We start from the raw sequence: 22,145 nt of genomic DNA on the forward strand, positions 1-22,145 counted from the left end.
TGTTTGACCAAAACCGAGAGGGAGAGAAAGAGAGAGAGAGACATCAGGTCTAAATGAGGAGAGATCCGAGCTCTCTGGGTCCTAACGCCTCCGGCTGCAACAACAAACACTTTTCTCCTGCAACCCACAGGAAGCTGCAGGATCGCATCCCCGACACAAACTGAATTGCTTTTGGATGTTGAGTCATTTACGTTTCAAATGATGCAGACACAATATTTTACATTTTGTTTATAGTCGTTAGCTCAGCCATTTAAGTGCAGGACGTCAAATTGAATTGTGACTGGCATAATGTCGAACCTACAAACAGCAAATGAAAGCTGCAGCAGCATGTGCTGAGAATGTCCACCGGCAACAAGGCATCATTCATACAGAAGCTGTCGTAATACCCAGACAATACCCGACAAACACAGCAGCAGCATGGCTGCTCAACAGGATCACGCTCTTAATCACAATCATAAGTTGTTACCCAGACGGAGCCAAAAGGACTAGGGCTAAGCAGGGCGCTGGATGCAGAGTGCCTGGAGTGTTACTGGAAGGTGGAGGCAGCTGTTAATAAATCATGTGTCACACTGATACCTGCATGTCTGCACACACCTGGTCAGCAGCACGTGGGGTGCAATGAAACGTGACACTCTAGTTGTGAGGGTTTTAACAGATACGGGGACAACATGATCAATAGTGTTATTCTGAGAAGTTCACAGAGGTGTCCGAGTCTATGGGATCTCACTCCTGTCGGACGTGCCTGAAAAAACATCTGAACGCAGGCATCCGGGAGGACTAACCAGGAATCACCTCATGGCTCAATTCAACGTTAAAGTGGGGCTTTGTCTACCACATGGCCTTGTGCTATGGACAGACTGGGACACAGTGTCTCGTCCACAGACTGACATCTACTGGTCCAAACATCACATTACAAATGAAAGTGCTCTGCACCCACATGCCACTTCAACACATTTCATACTTTGGTCTCTGGTTCTTGAACTAAACTGAAATGGATTAAATTAGATAATTATTAATAATGTTTTTCATTTCATTTCCATTATTTTCATTGCATTTTGCTTCATCCCTGAAAACCCCTGCCAACCTTCTCACCCTGTCGCCATGGTATTTTATGGAGCAATCCGGATACTCATCTGGATACAAAGAAAATAACAAATATTCATGGTCCGTATTTGTGGAGAAAAAACATTAAAAAAAAAAACAAGTCTCTGATGGAAAATGGGAACAAAAGCTTGACCAGGATCGGCTAAGAGAAGCTAAGCATCTGATCTGTGACTAAGATACTTGAACCAGTGATTGAGATGAGCCACCTATATTCTCAAAGATCTGAAGGAAGCGTTGAGAGGTTTCAAGCACTGCAAAACGTGTTTCCTTGCACAGGGTTGTGAGAGAGCTTTCGAACTGGCCAAATTGAAATGGTCAGACAAGTCAAAGGACACAGAGGTTCTCGCCTGCAGCCAGCTGGGATGTGCTCCAGCAACACCCATGACCCGCAAGGCAGATTTCAGTTCCTTGAAGTAAAACCAGTGTGGCGCTGTCTTCATCATTGTGGTTAAAGTTACGAAAATCTGACCAGCTGCTTTTTGGTCATCTGATGGCCGAAAAACAACAAAGTGTGGCCAAATAACTATTTTTGGTTGTAATGTGACCAACGATGACAGCAGTCGGGTAGCAACCCTCTTATTATGGGTAATAAATGAAAAGTGTCAGCATCAATAGAAACAGACAACTCGTGACAGTTCCAGTGATTTTATTGTTTCGCTGTCCGATTTAACATTCATATAAATGTAAAGGTTTATTACAAGACATTGTATGACAACAATATATATATATATGTATATTTCAAAGGCTTGTTATCGCACTTAAATAAGACAGCGGCCACATCAGTCAGTATATAGAGAAGAAGCAACACTAAATTACTCCTGCTAGGAGGTAACTTTCCAGAAGTCAATCTTTTTGAAATGAATAGGATCTTGCTTTGAAGCTACCACTCATTCATTAACAAAACGTTATTACAGTAATCCCAAATCCTCAAATCGTTAATTTCTTAAAATTGTGGTGGAATTAATACAACCCAGAAATCAAGTTTTCTGTTAGCAGCAAACCTTCAACTCTATAGTATGAATACAATATTTTCAACAGTATCAAAAAAATACAATTTAAAGATGGTAATCTGGGCGTAACAGCTGTGAAAACATAGATTGGTTTGGCGGTCATGTACATTAATGATAAATGCAATATTAAGGACCATGAATGAACAAAGGAATAGTTTTTTTTTACATTATAAAGAAATAAAAAAAAGATCTAAACTGTACATATATTTAAATGCAAGTATAGGCAGGCCCTTCTAAGCATATACCATATATAAATTCTGATAAAATGGATACTGGACTTCACAAAATAATACAATTCTTTGCTTGTTCTACTGAGTATATTTAAATTGTAAGGATATTTCGTTTTTTTTTTAGCAAATATTTATGATTTCCTGAAGCAATTTATCTTTTTACTAAGGTGACTGCATTGGGGGATGTTGGATTTAAGAGTGCCGAGACAGCGGGTGGAGAGGGAGACATTGAGCTGACCGTCTGTGGCACCAGCTGACGCCCGCAAGGGCAGCTGAAGTCATGGATGAGCCTGAGCACATCGTTCCGGAAGCGCACTCCTACCAGGGCGTACAGGATGGGATTGATGCAACAGCGGGCGTATGCCAAAGCACAGGTTATGTACTCTAGCAGAAGTCCGCAGAACTGCCCTGCCATTTTACGTAACAGCACTACCGTGTACGGCAGCTGGAATACCAGGAAAACCAGCACCAAAGCCACCATCAGCTTCAAGGTACGCTGACGACGCCACTCTTTACCTTTACGATTTACTTGCCCTTCCCGCAGAATTCGAGCAATCAGAGAGTAGCACGTCACCATAACAAACAGGGACAGGCCAAAGACGAGAATGATGGCTCCATTGGCAGCCATTTTGGCACTTCCGCTACCCATCATGCCACAGTATGCATCGCTTCCAGATCCCGACACACCAGAGAAGAGGATTTCCGGGAGGCTGAGGAGCACAGCCGCAAGCCACACTCCTGCAGCAGCCACTGTCCCACCTATAAATATCCGACTGCGCAGCCTTAGCATTTCTTGGGCTTGGGCCACCACCAGGTAGCGGTCAACGCTGATACAGGCCAGCAGCAGAAGCCCACTGTACGTGTTGATAGCGTAGCACGTGCGCATGACCTTGCAAAGCAGGATGGGGAGGATCCAACCGAGGTGGGTGTCGACGACCTGCAACGGGAGCGTGAGGAGCAGGAGAAGGTCGGCCAGCGCCAAGTGGAACAGGAAGATGTCGGTCATGGAGCGAAGGTGGCAGCGGCGGTAAACGGCAAAGGTGGCAATCACAAGGGAGTTCCCCAACACGCCCAGCAGGAAAATCAGGCCGAAAACACAAGTCTGGAAGGTTTTAATGGTGAACTCCTCCTCTCCAGCCTCACACCAGTCAGAATCATAATCGCTGGGCTCTGTGCTGTTAGTCGAATTCCAATGCGGGTAGTCTGAGATGTCATAGTAGATGAAATCGTCCATTGCTGGCGGGAAAAATAAAACCATTAAAGTAGTAATAATAATTTGTAACATGTCTCTATTGACAAAAGAAAAAAATCACATCTTCTTCCGAAACATTTCTGTCATTATTGATACCAGACTTCATTGTTTTATTAAGGAAATTCCTCCACTCGAATTGAAGGTGAGAGACTTGCAGCTTTGTCTCTCGGTTTGAGGAAGCAGCTGTGACATTTTAGTCACCCTGTGCCATGTTGCGTGCCACCGGCATCAGGTCGTTGGCACACGGGAAATTGTGGGTAACTTTTAAATCCACAAATCAGTCAGGGTCACACGCTGGTAACCGTTAGAAGCCGCCTCCACAAGCACCATTTATAGTGTTGCTGCTGAAGTTACTTGCAGTATAAAATATTCCTCTTTCCTTTCTGTCTGGTTCGGGTGATGCTGGGTGATGTGAGGCTTCCTCTCAAAGGTAAGAAAAAGAAAAAGTCTTAAAGGTGAACGTATTTTCTAACCTGCTGGTTTTAACTGAATTATAGTTTGTCTAGTGGCAAAACAATTATTTTACTTGAATGTGGAAAATGATATCTTGCTGTCGCTGTTAAAAGTGTTGGATTAAGTCTGCAATTGTGTCTTAGACAACTAATTCTAAACAAGTTGCAACGTAATAATTGCTCATCTTAAAAACAAAAAAAGGCATTTTATCACATTTTATTATTAGGAGCTCTAAAATGTTCAATCTACCTCACATTTCATTTACATTTTACAATCTCAAAATATTTTGAAATGGATATTGGATAATATTTTCTGTTTTTTTTTTTACCACATGAATTCAAAATTAATATTCTGCTCATATGGATTCTTGTTTTTATTTTTATCTTGTTTCTTTCTGTTTGTTATGTTGACTGTGTAAGGTTGCACTCAATTTTAAGTGTCTATAATAATAGACATATAACAATATATATAATATAATAATATTTTAGTTATCAACCACATTTTGAATTGCAGATCTAAATTACACTCGTATCTTGTCAATTTGTCACTTAAAATAGTGCGCCAGCCGTTTGTACTGTTACAGCCTGAGCACTATTCTAGAAAGAAAGTATGGTCCTGTTACCTCCAAGTATTTTATCATTCATGAACGTTCTACAATAAACCATGACAATCATATAATTCACCATGTTTATGCTGTAAAGGTTACTGGTGTTAAGTTGTGGGCATGTGAGAATCCACGAGCAGCTTAAAAATCCCAACCGTCACATGCCATCACCGCTGGTTTCATTTCTGCTTTCACTGTGTCTGAACTAAATGCCATCTTTCCTGTTAAAAACACTGCTTTTGTTTTGCCAGTGAAAACTGAAATTGGAAAATCTTCTCCATTGAACAACAATCAGGTAAATGTATTCATTTTTATTAATTGTAAATTCATGGTTTAACGTTTTTATATTGTGGATATATTGGTATATTACATAATTTGACTATTTTTTATACAGTCATTTTTTATTACAAGACCCTGACTTTTTATGCATACAAAAAATAGCATAGTAATACATTAATACATTAATTAGTAATACAACAGACAATAATAAACATTTTACGACTGAATTCGACCATGCTATTATTTCAAAGTTGTTTTCTACCAATTAAAATCTTATTTTAGTCTTTTAAAAATCGTAAATCCTATTTTATTTCTGCATATTATCTCTCAGTTGCCCTTACCTGCCGTGCAGTTTGACGTGCTAAGCATGTCCTCCTCCCGTTCCTGTGCAGCACCATAAATTTGAGATGCCAGCATCCTTAAATACAAACCAGAGGCGAGCCCACCTCCGGCCAATCAGACCAGCCCGCTGTTCTTGCTGACCTTGCTGTACTTGTATCACAAGGAATCAGTGAGGATGCCTCGGTGACGCTGTCACATCTCAGATGGTGACAGCATGGTTTGTCACATGCACTGAATTTGAAGAAGATATGTGTCAACTACACCCTCATCGCAACCACATAGCGTGTATTTGTCCCGCAGTGACCACAATTTATTTTATTTTATTTACTTATACTAAGTTTTTAGTACTTTGGTTGATAATTTCCAATTACATTTTTGATCTACTGTATATATGATGGCACTTTCCCTTTTGAGAAATCAAAAATATGCCAGAATAAGAAGATAAAATTAAAATGTACATAGCTGCAGGTTCAACACACGGACAAAGGTGAAAACAAAACATCTGGGTGTGACTGTTTTTTTTTTTTACTAAACCAGTACTAAACCACTTCTCGACTTCTGTTACGATTAAATGTTTATTTATGGATGTAACCTATAAGGGTCTAAGTGAAAAGCATCTAAAGCTGCAAAGCTGAAGTGGCATTTTAAATTTTGATTCATTAATTTTTTGACGAATGAAGTCTGCATTGAGTTTTCTTTAACTGAAAGCAAGGCAAGAGATGAAATTAACCAGCTCCTTATTTTGACTGAGTAATAATGTTGAAATCCTATTCTAACCAATCATCCTTGAAAAACAAAAAAACAAGTGCAAAGCAAAGAATCCCAAGAGCCTTATTGCTATGAGGCCTCATTGATAGAGACAATTTTAATGCAGGATAAAACATTTTCTCAAAATAAATTTAACGGAAATAAATTAAGAAAGTGATACGGTAATAAAAAATAAAATAAAAATAAAACAATAAAAATTGACAGTTGGCATCAGATGGAGTAGGCAGTTTTAAACAGATGTGTTTTGAGTTGAAATGGGAGAATAAAACTACAAAGGGTTCCCGACGTACAATTTCCATCTCCCATCTGTCCATTCCTGTGTTAGTGGTGAAAAGCTTGAGTTTGTGTCTGATTGACCTTTTAATAAATAGCATTGCAGACGTGACCCTATCACCTCAGAGCGGTGCTGGGAATGTTTGCCTCAGATGTTGGCGCCAGACCAAGAGAAAACTAAGCTTTGGGTCGATGTGCAGCTGAAGGTTTGGCTAGGATGTTGAGATTCCTTGAAGCGCAATGTGGTTTTCTCGGGCTGAGATTTCTACCTTCCTTCCTTGCTTGTTTTTTTTTTTGCGAACGCGGTTCTTGTGAATCTGTGTGAAACCGGTGACCTAGAAGCCAACCTGTGGCTCGAACGTCACACTGTATTGTGCACCCACTCCTTTGCAAGATGGTTATGTGCTTCTTAACCTCCAGCTCATATCAGTTCTTCTTTATTTTAACATTTCATTTAGAAATACTCAGGAAGAGGAACTTTCAGGTCCGTCCATACTTTCAGCTTCAGACAACTCGCGTTGATTTTTATGGCCTCCAACGAACAATGCAAAAATCTAGCCTTCTCAAATTAGAGAAGAGATCACTTATATAACCTCTATAATTCTGTTTTGAGGTTTTGAAATTATATGTATAAATGTATATATTTAATTAAGTTCGATTTTCAGGACTCCAATGTGTTTGCTCAAAATTTTCCCTTATAAAAATACAGAACCCATAATTTATTTTAAAACTTTCTCATGTGTAGCATAAAAAAGATCCCTGAGTGTGGTTTCTTTTTTTTATGTACTCCTACACTTTGAAACATGCTGCTATTTCATACTAACATAAAAAAAATGTTATCTCCATATTTGTCTAAGGTTTGCACTTTATTGTCGTTACACACGGTGATGCAATTAAATTAAACTTTTTCAATATTCTCAATGTTTTTGAAACATTAAAATTAGCATAATATACCATTACCTTTGTAACAAAAACAAAGACATTTTATATAGCTAAAATACTTTCAAGTTTATTTTATTAGTTTATTTTATTCCCCGCTACAATATACATATAAACACTTGAAATTATTGTTGCTTAAATAGTAATGCTCATATTACATAATACAAAATAAACTATTTGATGTTCTATGACTGCTGATGGAATTTTGCAGAATATATCATTACTATATAATTGTATCTCCTTCATGAGCAGATGTTTTTTTTATGACACTAGCTTCTGTGCACAGCAAACATTTAGACATGGAAAGTTTCCCGGTCCGCACTCTTCCTTAGAAAGCAGCTTTACATTGAGTTTTTCTTCTTGTCTGAATGTGTGAATGTGAAACAGAAAAAGCTGAAGGTGTGAAGAACAGATTGTGGATTCGGACAGTGATGGTGAGAAAAAGAAAGAGTTTCTGACTAAGAGCAGTGACAAGAAAATAAATCAGTGATGACCTGATTCTTTTTTTAACCACCGGAGGGCGAATTGAAACCAGCTTTCACAATCATTTGAACACAATATCAAATGTGTATTATGCAGCTGTGAGAATTACACAGTGACCCTGAGTGGCATGGAGACATTTTCAATGTAAGTGTTGAAGAAAATGAAATGAGAATTGTATTGTCCCCTTACTTTAATTCAAATGATACAATTTTGCATGCAGAGAATTAATTAACGAGAATTTATGAGAACTATCTAATAAATAAAGTCATTGCTACTCTTTTATATGCAGCACATATTTGATTTACTTTTCTAAATTACAAAACAAAAAAATCTCCTTAATCATCAACTTGCAGCAAAGAGCAGCTTCCTGTCTGGAGACACGCTTACTGAAAGCTTGACATCCTGCACACTAAATTACACAAATCAGAGGAAGTAGATCCTTCAACGCTTATTTCTCGTGCAAGAATGCAAATGGGTATATATTCGGATGTTAGGAATAGTAGGCGACAGTCCGCAGGGTGCCGCTTATGTGTTTTAGCAACTTTGCCTATCTTGCATGCTGCTCCAGCTTCCTGATTCCAACCCCCCGCCCCCCCAATCTCTGTCTGGGTTAGTCACATTCACCACTGCTAAGTGAAGGAGGAAATTCCCCTGGGGCTTCTCTTCGACTTTCCGAGGAAGAGCAGGAAACCGGGTGGTACCGCCACCCTTTGCCCACATTCCCATAAACATCCTGAGGGTCCCACAGCAATTAGGTAGCTGCATCGCTGCGGCTTTATGCATTATTGAGCTCAAATAGTTTGACCGTCCATCTTGACGGTTATACAAATGGATGGGTTGCTTCTGAAGAGCCTCGTCAGTCTATCCCTTAGACTGATTTCAGATTAAGATGTTAATCTCACATTCTCCATAGCTGCCTATTTCCCTTTGGAGATTTATCCGAATTGCATCAAAATCTCACCTCAAAAAAAGAAAAAAGAAAAACCTCGTGAGAGGATGTGTGTTGTGGTTCGTTCATATGTCGTGCCTCTCATGCAGGCTGCAAAGACGGCAAAAGTCATTTCTTACAAAGAAATGAGCAGCTAGGGAGGCTATTTGTATCTGCAAACGATAAGATGGTAGGACTGTTTGGGGTCACGTTTCATGTTGTGTCATTCGGTCTGTTCGTCTTGCATGTTACGGCATCACTGCCGACACAAATGTGCCCACACAACAGTAATCCGTGCCGAGATAAAGAGGGCTGGGCTTGTCCTTGAACCCGCCCGCTCTCAGATCCTTCATACGGCGCCTCGGGTCAGCCGACAGCCTCAGAGGTCTTCATCATGATCCTGTACCTGCTCTTCCCCGGCCTCATCCTCGGTACGTATCTGACTTCACGCATCTTTTAGTGCAATCGTATTTACTTTCTTAGTATTTCCTGTTTAGGGGGGTGGGGTATATCTCAGTGTCCATTGTTTACTCCTGTCTCAATGGATGGAAAAAGTTGTAGGCTTTGAGGGGCAACAAAAAAAAAAACATGCCTCAGATTATATTGATTTGTGAATCTGTGTTTTTAGGCGCTGTGGAATCGCTGTCAGCCAACGTGACACGGGATGAGTTGCGCAAGGCTGAGAGGAACCAAACATTCAGTGAGTCCACTGCTGAGAAGAAGACTTTATTTTTCATTCATTATGTACGAAAAGCAACCGATTTTCCATGTATGCAAATCCCAAAGAATGCTGCTCTGCTAAAGTGAACGATTTGCACCTGCAGTTACAATGAAAACAGGAAACGTGACTTCCAGCTTGTTCAAAGAGGAGAATGAGGTGATGATGAGTCAAATTGAAGAAGAATTACAACACAAGACGTCTACTGTTATCACTGAAGATGATGGTGAGATTTTCCTCTGATTCTGCCTGAGGAAACCCCCCTGCTCTTATTGGTGTGTGTGTGTGTGTGCGTGCGTGTGTGTGTGTACATTTCCTGTAGCTGTGGAGATGACTGCATTCATTTTAAGGTTTCAGCAGTTTCACTTTCTGGCAAAGGCCACAGTGAAGAAAAGAAAAGTGCTTTAGGCCGGCGAATGCGTTAACCAAATCTGCATATCACACAATATGCATACTTTGACAATTTCACAGCAAGGCAAATGAAACAAAACAATTTATTGATGAAAACATGCCATTTGTTTCATATTTCATACATTGTTGTTTTGTAGAACATTTTCAGGACCAGGCAATGGATTTCTCAGCCAGGCGCTGCCATCAAGACGTGCTGACGGAGTTCAGTCACAGCATCTGTGGTGCCGTTTTCCGCACAGAGATTCTGTCCATTAGCAAAGACAAATGGTGTGTCCTGGAAAATGTCATCGGGTAAGACTACAGAATATTCCGTTTTATTCACCCTTTTCAAAAGTCGTGCTATATACATAATCAATAATAACATTTTATTATTACAATAAAAAATTACGTAATTTATTTTAACTCTAAACTAGTACCTGAACGTAACCAAAAATGAAGGAATTAAGGACATTTTTACAAATTAAATTAAAATATTTCCGCAGTAATTAATATATAATATTATAATTACGGTCATTCTGCCCCAAATACCCCGGATGTTTCAGAAAACGTCGTGAACATTTGTTTAGAATGAATGCAGAGAATGATCAGTGACCTTTGGGTTTCCTCAGCAGTAAGAGGTGCTGGGAAACATCTGTCATCAAGACTGAGCAAAATCAGCAGCCCCACCCTCCCCTCGCCCACTTCGTCGGTATTCTCACAGGAAATGCCGCGACCACAACAGCAGAGTAGATTTGGTTGCAGGTAGATTTTGAATGCGTTTTTGCTCCAAATTAGGCGTTTAATTCTCATGAATTCAGATTTGTTCTTGTTTTTTTTTTTCCTGACTCCATCCAGTGAGGATACGCTTAGTAATAACTGTTAATATTAATTTCTAGAATCTTAAGGCAATTAATACATTCTTTCATCATTGATTAATCTGACAATTATTTTCTTGATTTATTAATTCCCTTCTAAATGTCTTCTAATTGATCCATTACAGGCCGTACAACAACATGACTTTATGCTTGGAAATGGTGACAAATCTGGCCGGCTGTTATTACCCGAACACCGACACCCAAGACTTCTTCCTGTACATCCACTCTCTGTACTTCCAGGACTGTTCCCAGGGGGAGCTCCCGCTTGTGGACGCTCCTCAGGGACTGGTGATCCTACTCACTCTCATACCGGTCGCCATCATTCCGGTACTGGTTTATCTGGTAGTTTGGAAAAGTAAAGTCCAAAAGTGAGTTGTGTTAGACCTGCGACGATTAATCTCAACAACACCTGGCTGCTCCATGCGGGGTTTTTTTTTTTTATTGTATATTACAGTCTGGTGGTAAATTACAATAGTAGTCAGTTATTAAAATGAGTGAAATCATAAATCTAAAAAGTCAGGGAACTATTTTTCTATAAGAATAATTATCTGGGGTTGTTTTAATTGTATTATTATTATACATATGAACCAAAAGCTGAAAACCGGTTAGTTTATCTTATCTTAGCTCAAAACAGGAAGAAACATCAAAGCTGGTTCTGTCTGACAGCAAGTTTTCCAATCAGCACCTCTGAAGCTAGCTAATTTACATTTTATATGGCGCGTTGACTCTGTGCTAATGGTGTGTTCCATTAACCTCTTTCCCAATACATTTTTTGGGAGGTTTGCGTTTTCAGAATATATATATATTTTGGGGCTTTCCAGGTGAAATATTCAACTGGGGAAAATGTGTTTTTATCTGCCACTAAATGAAGTAAATGCATTCCGAAATCCGTGCTTTTGAAATGACAACAAGGTGATAAAGGCCCTGTCATGTTGGGTCATGGTGGATTGTAACTGAATCATTAGCACAGAGTTGCTCTAACGCCGTCTCTGCACGTCCTCTGTATGCACCGGGATTAGTCAGGAACACATGGAGGTCACGCTTCAGTTGGGCCACAACTTCCTTCTTCACCCGTCGTCGTCCCCCTCCTCCTCCTCCTCCTCCTCCTCCTACCCACATTATATACCCTAATTCACATTTAGGCGACTTTGCAGGTCACTGACACACATCCACCCGTCCAGAGAAAAAGTCCCATTCAACAACATTTCACATTCTTAATTTTTCTTGATGAATTCATCTCATTGTTCAGTTACTACCTTAAGGACTGATCACACCTAATGTAGGTGATGTCAGCTCTTATCACAGTGAACTGTTGGTGTGTAAAAGTGCACATATCTACAGATGATCTGCCCTTTTGCTGTCACACATTTCAGTGAGAGCATGCTCATTTGAAGCGGGCCGCTCCCTCATCCTGTGGCCTCTTCTGTGGCTCCACACCCCGTTGATGCCGCCATATTTACATGTCGTACGATAACAATCGCGTAAACCTAATGATGAGAAATGCCGGTATCTTTCTTGTTTCTGGCAGCAGCCCTAAGAGCAGTTCAGGTGATTTGAGAAAGCATATTTCATGATTGCTGAGATTGTTGCAGAGTTTAAAGTAATTTAAGTGACATGTAATACTTAATACTTTGGATGTGTTTTATCTCCACATAGATGTATTTTCACAATTCTGCAGGATATTTATTAAATGTATATTATTAAATACTGTATATGTCTGGTGACATTTTTTTGTGTGCACGCACTACAACCAAAAGGTTTCCCTTGATATTAATCTGCTACCGTAACAGTTGTTTCTATTTTTAGTCTTTACACCAGATTTTGAAATCTCACTATGGGGATTTCCCCCTTTCAGACATAAAAACATATATTTACTAATAATAATAATTATAATAATAAATCCTATGAAAACCTTTGGAAAATTGCCATCTCATCATCCTACAAGGTAACTTGTACAGAATACCCAGAGGCCAACAGCATATAAAACTGCACAGCATTGCCACCTACTGGTATAAATTATGTATACAGCGATTAGATCTGACTATTAATGCTTGTTTTGATGCATTAAGTACTAGAATCTTATATTTTACAAGACCTTAAATCATCCAAGAACACTTTTCTCATTTTATAACAAACATGGAGCAGTTGTTCAAACATTTCAAATTATTGCAGAATAAAGCTCTTTTAAACTTTTTTTTTTTATTTGTACCACATCATTTTATTTATTCGAATGATGATGATTCACAACAAAATATTTGGCATTTATTTTGAAATTGTTGATCCTACACTAGACACTAGAATTTCAAATTCAAATATTTCAAATACAAAAAACTCTTGACAGTTACTCAGGGCAGGTAAAATAAAAATACATCTCCCCATCTACTTTTACAATTAAAGGTGTCCAAATGGCTCTATTATTGTTCATCCAGTATCAGGGAGCCCTTCACTACTCTTGCTTGGGTTTTCTTTTCCTGCACAGGCTAAAGCAAACAAATTGTATTGATCCCACCACAATGGCTGCCAGGATGAACAAGGCCGCTATCAAAAAACATCCGACATCTACCGAATGATAAACATACCAGGGCATCTTATACGACTCGGAGCGTAAATGTGGGGCTCCTTTGTGCCTCATAACAAATTCCACCCAGTGGATGGCTGTGTCCAGAGGACGCATCGGAACATCCCGATGGAGCGCCGAGAGGCGTTTCATGTTATTTCTGTAGGAAGCATTTTGAAGAACCTCTTGTATTGCTTCCAGGAAGTTCTGGCTGGTGAGGGTGGTTGCATCCACCGTCTTGGCAGCTCCTCGCACCTCTAACCTGAAAATATTCTCAAACTGGTCAAAGAGAAGAGGCATTCCTATGACTGGCACGCCGTGGTAGATGGACTCATAGACGCCATTTGTGCCGCCGTGGGACACGAAGGCTTTGATCTTCGGGTGACCCAAAAGGTCATTCTGGGGCAACCATTTCACCAGGAGGGTGTTGTTGCCTAAATTACTTGGACGCTCACCGAGATACCTCCATATGACCTTTTGAGGAATCTGAGCAAAGGCAGCGGCGATTTCAGAAGTGATTTCTATCGGCAGGGCTTTCACCAGAGTTCCGAGACTCATCAGGATGAATCCGTGCTCTCCTGAACTTTGAATAAAGTCCTCCAGTTCCGTTGATAAAGGCGATGGAGGCTTGCACTGAAAGCCACCAATGTAGACCATGTTGGGCATGATGGGTCTGGGGAACTCAAAGACAAAGTCGACCCTGACGAGCCAGATGTCTGCTCCTTGTAGAAGTTGATAGAAGTTTACATCTGGACCAAAGTACTTGTCTACAATTCTATCATAGTGAGGTGAAATTATATATCTGTCGCTCCATGTTTTGAAGAAATAGTAGAACACGTTCTTGAGCCTTTCTCCGAAGTTCATTTTGTCCGACGCGACGTGACCATCAACTGGAACATAGGACGGTGGACAAGGAGCGGCCACAAAATGGACATCGCCACTAGTGATCCATCTCACGTTGTATACAACTGGAAGCTGAAGCTCATGGGCCACCAGAACCCCCCCGGGCAATCCCGGGTCCATAAGAACCATATCAAACTGAGCCTCACGAATGCTCCTCATCAAAGTCTCATTCTCAAACATCTCTACCACCAACATGCTGGCCTGTTTGTGAATTTGAGATATCGAATCGAGCATTTCCCAGTAGAACTTTACGGAACTGACAAGCGACGACCCCTCTCTCTGGATCTTCAGCATGCTGAACAGGAATTTTACGAGGTAGTCCTCGTCTTCCATGAGGATGGTCTCCGGCAGGGTGACGGTGATCGAGCGGAAGTGCGGCGCATTCTCTTTGACAAACCAGCTGGAAGCTGTGCGAACCACGGTGACTTGGTGGCCCCTGGAATGGAGGCTCTGAATCATTAGATCCATGTTGACCCAGTGGCTGCCGTCCACGGGGAATACCAGAATCTTTCCACCGTGGACGCTGGGACACGTCAGGAGGGTCACGCTTACCACCAGAAGCAGAACTGAAAGGCCTTGGATGGTCCCCATATGTGCAGGCTGAGGAAAAGAGAATACAAAAGTGCAATAAGTTCAACATTTTCCTGCACAAACATGTTGTGTTCTTCACTTCCTGTACTCTCTTTTTTTTGCCCCTCGCATTCCAATGTCTTTTTTCAATCTCTGCGCGCCATGTTTTAACTGCCGATATCTTATTGTCTCATGCGTCTTTGCTCTTCGCTCCATTCAGGAGATGCACCTTGGGAAATGAACAACCATATTTATAATGAAAAGAAGGATTTGAAAAAGCAGCTTGTAGTAATAAATAAAAAAACCATTTTTTAAGCTCCATAGACTACAATGTTAACAAAAACCTCAAAGTGATCCATAATCCAGGACCTCTTCTGGATCATCACCAAAGTTGAATCATCTGTTCCTGGTATTTCATCGAGATCTGTCTGTAACCTTTTGGGTTATCATGCTAACAGACAAACGGACCAACGCTGGGGATTTCATATCCCCGCCTCGGCGGAGGTCAAAGTCAAAGTGTGATATGCAATTAGGAGTCATACCCATACATTCTTAGCCAGTTTATGACCCTGCATAGATAGAGCAACAATAATTTACACCATAGCATGTATATGAACTATCTAACTAATCACCCAAAGGCTTGCCCTTATCTTGAATCCTAACTTTCTGCTGCCTTCCTTTCCTTTCTCTGCCACTCATTTCCTTTCTTTGTTTCTGACTGGCAGGATTTGCATGTTAAACAAAAGAGAACAGCATTCCTGCTATGGATTCTAATCTTTCAGGAGGGACTTTGCTAACAAGGAAAAAAACACACAACATGCAAGAAGAAAATCATGACCACATATTTCTGCAGCTTTTGTAAAACAAGAAGAGGAAACCGACTGAATTGGTTCTTACCTGCAAACCGGTAACCTTCAGTGATCCAAACTAGAAGAAAAGGAAAAATACGTTTTCCAGTCTACCTTAAATCTCTAAAAAAAACGACAACAACAGCCTGCATGGAATCCAAACTACAAAATAGCTTATTACATAACACGGGGAAGAGACCTCGCAAGGGGAGGGCTGGTAAACAGTTACCCTGTAGCCACTCCTCCACCTCCGTGCTGAGCGCACAACACTGACCTGTCCTGACCTTCAGAACGCTCAGAGCTCAGCTTTCAAAAGAGAGACTTTAGGAAGTTACATTTTTCATTGGCAAGTTGAGATAAGAGCAGGAAAGGGTGATTGTGTGAGGGAGGAGAATGACATGATAGTATAATTAATAAAGGAGAAGAAGAAGAAGACCTGTAACAATACACACACATTATTCACATGCACAGAGAGGGCAAAGGGTGATGTCCACTCTCCATATTTGTTTTGTCTGGGCTGGATTTGGGTGTGTCCTCTGTGAGTTTTGTGCTACAGCCAGTCTTTGAATCTTGACTGCGTTTTTTTTTTTTACAGACAAAGAAAACTACATTGCTTCTGCTTTTGCAACGTCACATGTCAAAGGGGAACAACATCATTGTTCACGGATCGTTGCAGTCTACTTTCTTAGAGGCTTGACACATCTCAGCAGGATTTCACCATCGGATGTCGATCTTCAAAAATGTCACATTGCTATATGACGGCTGTGGCCGTCCTGGCCCTCGCCGGGCGCTGGTACCTGTGTGAAGCTGACGCAGGCAGCTTCATTCCATGCCTGCGGTCCTTCTACAGGTCTTGGCCGCCTAAAGGTTTGGCCGGGACCCCGATCTGCCAGCGTTTTAACAACCAGTACCGCTTTGCCACTCTGTACAGCCGGCAACGACGATCTCCGTGGTTCTCGGCCTATTCCTACTCTGTGCCGGCGGGAAAGAGACCCTCATCATTCTGGAAGTTCGAGCCTCAGGTGAGGACGATCGACTGCTGTGTGAAGTCTGGTTTCATCAATCAGAATGTGCATTTCTATTAAGAATTAAACACGTTGAAGAGTGGTATAATTAGATGTCTAAATAAACAGATGTTATCTACATAAAAATGGTTTAAAGTTCTACTTTAGGAGGACGTGCGCTAAAACTGGTTTCATGTTGTCTTATAGCGTGAAACCAGTTTGCAATGGCACTATAATTATTAGACATGTTTAAAACATGACTGTTTTGGCAGGTGCTGATGCTGCAGTTTAGCAGAAATTATGTAACGTGTTTTCAGCATATAACAAGAAAATGAGGAAACGAGCGCATGACTGGTCACACAAAGTGAGACCGGCTAACGGGATCCGTTTTACTCCCTGAAGCATGAGATCTGATGTGTTTTTTCTTGTGTTGTGTGTTTTCCCTCCACCTACCAATAAGCAGTTAGCCTACCCAGGAGCCGATGGCAACATGATTCCTTTCCCTCTTGGTCCTCTGGACCCGAACGTCGTGGAGAGCCAGGCGGTGGAGCTGGACTACATCAATTCAACCTATTCTCGTGGCCACTTGAACCCTAGCCTTCACCACCGGAGCCATGAGGATCGCTCTGCCACTTTCACCCTCACCAATGTGGTTCCTCAAAAGGCAGGCTCGAATGACGGCCCCTGGGAAATATGGGAGCAGACTGCCAACAAAACACTGGAGGCCTACTGTCTTGGAGATGCGTTCATAGTGACTGGAATCATCCCTTACCTGAAGGAAGAACACTGGCTCAAGAATCGTCGCGTTGCTGTGCCTGAGTACATTTGGTCTGCATACTGCTGCCCAAGATACAACAACAGTCTCCCGGAAGAAATGAAGGATGCATTTCCTTCGTACGCTGCAATCGGACGCAACGACCGTAACAGCAGCGAGGAAATTGTACCGGTGCAGCAGACAGCTAAGAAAGTGTTCAGGGGATATGATGTGAGACACATGTCACTGGAAACGCTTGAGATGTATCTGAAAGACAGGTTCAATACAGTCGTCAGTGTTTTTAATGAGCAGTGCTCTGGGCCTCATTGACCCTGCAGAAACACGACCCGAAGCAGAATCGATTTACTTTGATTAAAATGATCACATGATTCCTTACATACTTTATAAAACAAGCAAACTAAGCACTAAGTACGTTCAACCACTAGGTGGCACTCTAATGCAACACACAGCGCTGTTATATCCATGCGCATTGCTGAGGTCGCCACCCAGTCGAGCTTCATGAGCGCGTCTCTATATAATTTATCGGAAAATAAAAGACACATATAATATATAATTTACGACATCATTTCCTGGTGTTTGTTTTTTTCATTTGCAGGTTTACTATCTTCATTGGCAATAAATGTTGACTATACAAAGGTAGAGGATGCACATTGGCTAGAAAATGAATAATTACAGATAATGTTTAAGTTTAGAAGGGGTAGGATCAAATAAGTACGTACTTCCTCCTACTCCTTTTCGTTCATGTAAACTGCATAGTTACTGCATTATGCCTATTATTATTATTTGAGTTATTATTAATTACTATTACATGTGATGATGTGTATATGTCTGTATATGTATATGTATATGTATATGTATATCTATGTGTGTGCATGTATTCGGCGTTGTTTTATCATTTTTATTCTTTGTTGTTTACATGATCGAAAAATAAATAAATAAATATAAATTGAATATATTTGTTTATTTATTGTTTACATGATCGAAATAAATAAATAAATATAAATTGAATATAAAGATATATAAAGATAGTTTCGGGGGATGACGAACACTAAATAGCCTCACGACTGTTGTAAAGCTTTGAGATAAAAAAACAAAAACAAAAAAACAACAACAACAACAAATAATCACTAAGACGCAAATTTCAATGTCAGACTGTATTTATTCCACGAGATGTGGCGCAAAGGCACAAACAGATGGTTAAACGTGCACGGCTTAACGCTACGGCGTCAGACGTTTTGCATCTGTCTTGTCCCACACCTCCACCTTCATAATTGCCCTGCCCAGGGGAGACATGGTGCACATGACGTCTAACTGGTCGTGGGTGTTCAATACGACACAACTGCCGTTGGCCTCCTGTCGCACGAACTTATTGCACTCATTGTAATACATTTCTTTGTAGAGACTTTTGTCGCACTCTCTGCTCATGTCGAAGATTCCCAAAGCCACCCAGTTCTTGTACGCGCTGTTGTCATAGGGCACAGAGAACATAATCGCTAATTTATTTTTACATTCCTTTTGACCTTTCAGATAAATGTCGTAGGTCAGGACGCCCACTGCGCCAGATGTGCCGGAGGTCTTGGTGAAGTTGCACACCTCGGTTCTCAGTGGGCGCACAGTGGGTTGGGGTGGACTGTGGCAGCCGCCGCTCTCAAGGTAAACCCTTTTTGAAAGACCATTGAGAAAGAAGAAAATAAATAAATAAAAGTTGGGGACAATTTGTGAACGCACTTTGAAGAAGAAGAAAAAAAGCTCTTTCTCATATTTGGATTTAAACTTCGAAGGATGCGTTCAAATGAATAAAGAATAACTTTTTATGAATAAAGAATAACTTTTGAGAAAGTCTTGCGCTTACTTGGGGTCGGCCAGGCAGATTCCGCGGGCGGTGTTGTTGATCTCGATGGTGACATTTCTGCTGCTTGTCAGGCTGGCAGCCAAAGCTTCTGCCGATTCGCTCATATCGTTAAAATGCTGGAGAAGCAACAAATCAAATCCAACACTTCAACACGTGCAACCATTAAACACAGAAAGAAAGAGTGAACGCACGTCTTACGTGTCCTGGATCCCGCGGCTGTGCTGCTCCCTTGGTTTTACGCACGGTCTGACGCGGACGTCCCTTTTTCAATCTGTTTCGTGTCGGGGATATTTGCCACCTAAACCTCACCCCCAAAGGTGTCTCCATCCACGGTACTGACCACACCCACACCACGTTCCAGCCTACTGCACCTCTGCAGGCATGTTTACGCTGGCAGGAGATCCAGACGCAAAAACAACACGCTGCTGGAAGCTGGTCTGTCCAGATTCCGTTTGCATGCGCACCTTTTGTCTGTGAATCTCTTTTGAATTATTCCTGTCAAGACAAGCTCGGTATTTATTGCAATAAAGCGCATGCATGTGACGCTCCTCTTTTTCTTATTTCACATATTTCATGTTCATTCACAAAACACAAATTAAAGATGATACAAGAGAATAGGATGTCCGTGTTTTTATGTATTTATTTTTATTTAAAGCACTAATACATGACATGGTTGACAGATTGCATGGCGGTTTTCAGGGATATGCATCTGTGTATTTTAAATTTCATTGCATTGTATTTGTGTTTTATTCCACAACGTTGCACTCCTTTGATTCTCACAAAGGGACTCAGATGATCTCGTCAGTTGTCGTACACCTCCATTTTGATAATGGCCCTGCCCTCGTCGGACATGCATGCCCTGACTTTCAGCTTTTTGTTGGAGAACGTTATCCCTGAGCCGTCGGCCTTATGACGCACAAAACTTTCCTCTTTGTCGTTGTACATTTTCTTATACAGAGCCTCATCACAGGCTGCGGGGGAATCAAAGATGCCCACCCCCAACCAGTTACTGTAGAAGTTTCTATCGAACGGCACAGAGAACATGACGCCCAGGATGTATCGTTTTTTCTCTCCGACCACTTCGTACGTCAGAACTCCGACAGCGCCCGACGCTGTGTTGTCGTCCTTGGTGAAGGAGCACACCTCGGTAAAGTTGGGGCGTAAGGTCGGGGTCGGGGGGCTGTGGGCATAGCCGCTATTAGTATACACCCTGGGAGGGGGTGAGGGGGGGGGGGGTACACAAAGACAGAAAAAACAATTACCAAGAGCAGCAGAAATGTGAATCACAAAGGACTCAATGCGTGATTCCGGTGCTCTTACTGTGGGTTGTAAAGGTAGTATTGGCTGACATTGTGGATTTCTATGACACAGTTGCGGTTGGTGGTGAGAATGACAGCGTGGGACTCTGCAGTCTCTGGCATGTTGTCGCTGGATGGCGGCTGATCGACAGGAGAGGAAAGAGACAACGGATCAACGGAAAACGACAGAAGTGACAATAAAAAAAAAAGACATGATATTTACTGATTAAATAGAATCAAATAGAATAAATATGATGCAGGCCCTGCAGTAATTATACATGACGTGAAATGATATGAACATAATGCATCAAAGGAACGTTACATCAGCACAGAATATGTTTTATTTAGAGTCGTATAATGCAAACTAATATCTCGATCATCGTTTTTAGAAAATAAATCTGGCTTCGGCTATTTCCGTATAATTACCAAAGTAAAAGCACTTACTGCACCTTAGATTCACGGAGGACGGCGGGGAGTCTTCTGCAATCTGCTCGGTGTTAACATTTTGTGACAAGTCTATAGTCACACCCACCCTGGCGAGTTTTTTTTTTTTTTTTTTTTTTTTTTTTTTTACCTCAAAGGTGTGTCTCATGCACTTACCTGTTTTCAAGAGACGCCTGAATGCACGCGCGATAGGTGTTGTGTAAACCTTTAAATGTACAGTTAAGATAAAATGCACAAAAGTCTAACACATTTTTAAAAAACGCGTGATTGAAGGCAAAAGTCTAGGTTTAAGCAGACACGTTGTTATTTAGCCCTCTGTGGCTGACGGTTGCTGGGTGAAATCCCTGAATGTCGCAAGAATTTGGAGCCTCACCCATCAGAAAGTCTGGACTTGATGCGACTCATTCTGAAAACCCCAAACCGGTTCACCTGAAAGAAGAACAATGTGGCAGCTGACAATAAAAAAAAAATCATTTATGCCAGACAGTGTTTTTGTGTCGGTGAATGCCACAGTCTTTTTTTTTTCTTTTTTTATGAGCACAATTTAATGCAATAGATCTTCTCATTCTTTTTGCATGTTTTTTTTTTTTTCCTCTTCATGTCACAAACCCCCAGCTTTGTCTGGCCTATTTTACACTGCTTATTAAAGGTGAGACAGTTGTGCAACAGCATTTCACTGCTGCAGAACAAGATCCATTTATTCGGTTTTTCTACACAACGAGAAGAAGCTACAGATCCGGTCTTCCTCCAATGATGGGAGTCGCACCCTAAAATTCTTTACAAGGAAGCACTGCAGCAATGCTCACCCAAAGTCACGGTGGTTCAGCTCATTCAGGTGAAATCATTTCAGACCCGTGAAAATAGATTATATGGTGTTCAAATTGTCCATCAAAGTTATTTAACTTAATCTTATTTCCTGTATTTCCTGCATATATTTTCTCTTACTGCAGCAGCTTATTTTATTTGAAGCATTTCAGAGTTTTCGGTAGATATTTATTCAAACGTGTTGCGTTTCGGTTTGCTTTTTCTTCTCCTATTTACGAAGGAATGAAAAGGGCTTTTCGTCTGTATAACTTTATAGTTTCTCACTTCGCGGCTACGGGAACATCATGCACATGATCCATAGAGTACATCAATCAATAGAGAGAGAGAAAACTCCCACCAGAGCCACTCGACTGATGCGCAACGCTGCTGAGCTTTCTTTCATTTGAACCATTTTAGCGCCATCTCGTGGGTGACGTCGTAA

General features: G+C 41.1%; 5 protein-coding genes and 1 pseudogene across 7 annotated transcripts; 2 read left to right on the forward strand and 4 right to left on the reverse strand.

Moving 5' to 3' along the window:
- Window positions 1-2,495: 2,495 nt before the first annotated feature.
- On the reverse strand, window positions 2,496-3,578 carry ccr10 (chemokine (C-C motif) receptor 10). The gene has a single exon (XM_068754848.1). It carries the CDS (start codon window positions 3,576-3,578, stop codon window positions 2,496-2,498), a length of 1,083 nt encoding a protein of 360 aa, XP_068610949.1.
- Window positions 3,579-8,852: 5,274 nt separating this feature from the next.
- LOC137910412 (receptor activity-modifying protein 3) lies at window positions 8,853-11,916 on the forward strand. The gene is made up of 6 exons (XM_068754849.1): window positions 8,853-8,895; window positions 9,010-9,096; window positions 9,294-9,365; window positions 9,932-10,085; window positions 10,774-11,016; window positions 11,898-11,916. Exons 1-6 carry the CDS (start codon window positions 8,853-8,855, stop codon window positions 11,914-11,916), a joined length of 618 nt encoding a protein of 205 aa, XP_068610950.1.
- Window positions 11,917-12,909: 993 nt separating this feature from the next.
- Window positions 12,910-14,696, reverse strand: LOC137910507 (UDP-glucuronosyltransferase 2A3 pseudogene; annotated as a pseudogene).
- Window positions 14,575-18,184, forward strand: LOC137910413 (endonuclease domain-containing 1 protein-like). The gene is made up of 3 exons (XM_068754850.1): window positions 14,575-14,649; window positions 16,216-16,548; window positions 16,994-18,184. Exons 1-3 carry the CDS (start codon window positions 14,575-14,577, stop codon window positions 17,612-17,614), a joined length of 1,029 nt encoding a protein of 342 aa, XP_068610951.1. The 3' UTR covers window positions 17,615-18,184.
- Window positions 18,185-18,452: 268 nt separating this feature from the next.
- Window positions 18,453-19,534, reverse strand: LOC137910275 (DELTA-sagatoxin-Srs1a-like). 2 transcript variants are annotated; one of them, XM_068754717.1, is made up of 3 exons: window positions 19,356-19,534; window positions 19,158-19,273; window positions 18,453-18,965 (listed from the first exon to the last, which is right to left on the reverse strand). In XM_068754717.1, the coding sequence occupies exons 1-3, from the start codon at window positions 19,482-19,484 to the stop codon at window positions 18,524-18,526; spliced, it is 687 nt and encodes a 228-aa protein (XP_068610818.1). In that variant the 5' UTR covers window positions 19,485-19,534; the 3' UTR covers window positions 18,453-18,523. The 2 variants fall into 2 exon arrangements, with proteins under 2 accessions (XP_068610818.1, XP_068610819.1); XM_068754718.1 differs by having other exon boundaries at window positions 19,349-19,448.
- A 250-nt stretch (window positions 19,535-19,784) lies between these two features.
- On the reverse strand, window positions 19,785-20,944 carry LOC137910261 (uncharacterized). 2 transcript variants are annotated; one of them, XM_068754701.1, is made up of 3 exons: window positions 20,900-20,944; window positions 20,478-20,596; window positions 19,785-20,367 (listed from the first exon to the last, which is right to left on the reverse strand). In XM_068754701.1, exons 2-3 carry the CDS (start codon window positions 20,576-20,578, stop codon window positions 19,959-19,961), a joined length of 510 nt encoding a protein of 169 aa, XP_068610802.1. In that variant the 5' UTR covers window positions 20,579-20,596; window positions 20,900-20,944; the 3' UTR covers window positions 19,785-19,958. The 2 variants fall into 2 exon arrangements, with proteins under 2 accessions (XP_068610802.1, XP_068610804.1); XM_068754703.1 differs by having other exon boundaries at window positions 20,905-20,938.
- Window positions 20,945-22,145: the final 1,201 nt, after the last annotated feature.

The sequence above is a fragment of the Brachionichthys hirsutus genome, chromosome 21 (genome assembly GCF_040956055.1).
Source record: "Brachionichthys hirsutus isolate HB-005 chromosome 21, CSIRO-AGI_Bhir_v1, whole genome shotgun sequence".
In the NCBI taxonomy this organism is placed as follows: Eukaryota; Metazoa; Chordata; class Actinopteri; order Lophiiformes; family Brachionichthyidae; genus Brachionichthys; species Brachionichthys hirsutus.

What these genes read in the sequence shown, in the direction of transcription:
- ccr10 (XM_068754848.1), bottom strand. Translation starts at nt 3,578, where the DNA reads ATGGACGATTTCATCTACTATGACATCTCAGACTACCCGCATTGGAAT.
- LOC137910412 (XM_068754849.1), top strand. Translation starts at nt 8,853, where the DNA reads ATGGTAGGACTGTTTGGGGTCACGTTTCATGTTGTGTCATTCG. An exon ending in CTTCCCCGGCCTCATCCTCG is followed by an intron (nt 9,097 to 9,293) that starts GTACGTATCTGA and finishes CTGTGTTTTTAG; the next exon opens with GCGCTGTGGAATCGCTGTCA. An exon ending in GTCCTGGAAAATGTCATCGG is followed by an intron (nt 10,086 to 10,773) that starts GTAAGACTACAG and finishes GATCCATTACAG; the next exon opens with GCCGTACAACAACATGACTT.
- LOC137910413 (XM_068754850.1), top strand. Translation starts at nt 14,575, where the DNA reads ATGTTGACCCAGTGGCTGCCGTCCACGGGGAATACCAGAATCTTTCCA. An exon ending in CGCTGGGACACGTCAGGAGG is followed by an intron (nt 14,650 to 16,215) that starts GTCACGCTTACC and finishes CTACTTTCTTAG; the next exon opens with AGGCTTGACACATCTCAGCA. An exon ending in TCTGGAAGTTCGAGCCTCAG is followed by an intron (nt 16,549 to 16,993) that starts GTGAGGACGATC and finishes ACCAATAAGCAG; the next exon opens with TTAGCCTACCCAGGAGCCGA.
- LOC137910275 (XM_068754717.1), bottom strand. Translation starts at nt 19,484, where the DNA reads ATGGAGACACCTTTGGGGGTGAGGTTTAGGTGGCAAATATCCCCGACA. An exon ending in AGCCGCGGGATCCAGGACAC is followed by an intron (nt 19,274 to 19,355) that starts GTAAGACGTGCG and finishes TTGCTTCTCCAG; the next exon opens with CATTTTAACGATATGAGCGA. An exon ending in ATCTGCCTGGCCGACCCCAA is followed by an intron (nt 18,966 to 19,157) that starts GTAAGCGCAAGA and finishes TCTTTCAAAAAG; the next exon opens with GGTTTACCTTGAGAGCGGCG.
- LOC137910261 (XM_068754701.1), bottom strand. Translation starts at nt 20,578, where the DNA reads ATGCCAGAGACTGCAGAGTCCCACGCTGTCATTCTCACCACCAACCGC. An exon ending in TACTACCTTTACAACCCACA is followed by an intron (nt 20,368 to 20,477) that starts GTAAGAGCACCG and finishes ACCCCCTCCCAG; the next exon opens with GGTGTATACTAATAGCGGCT.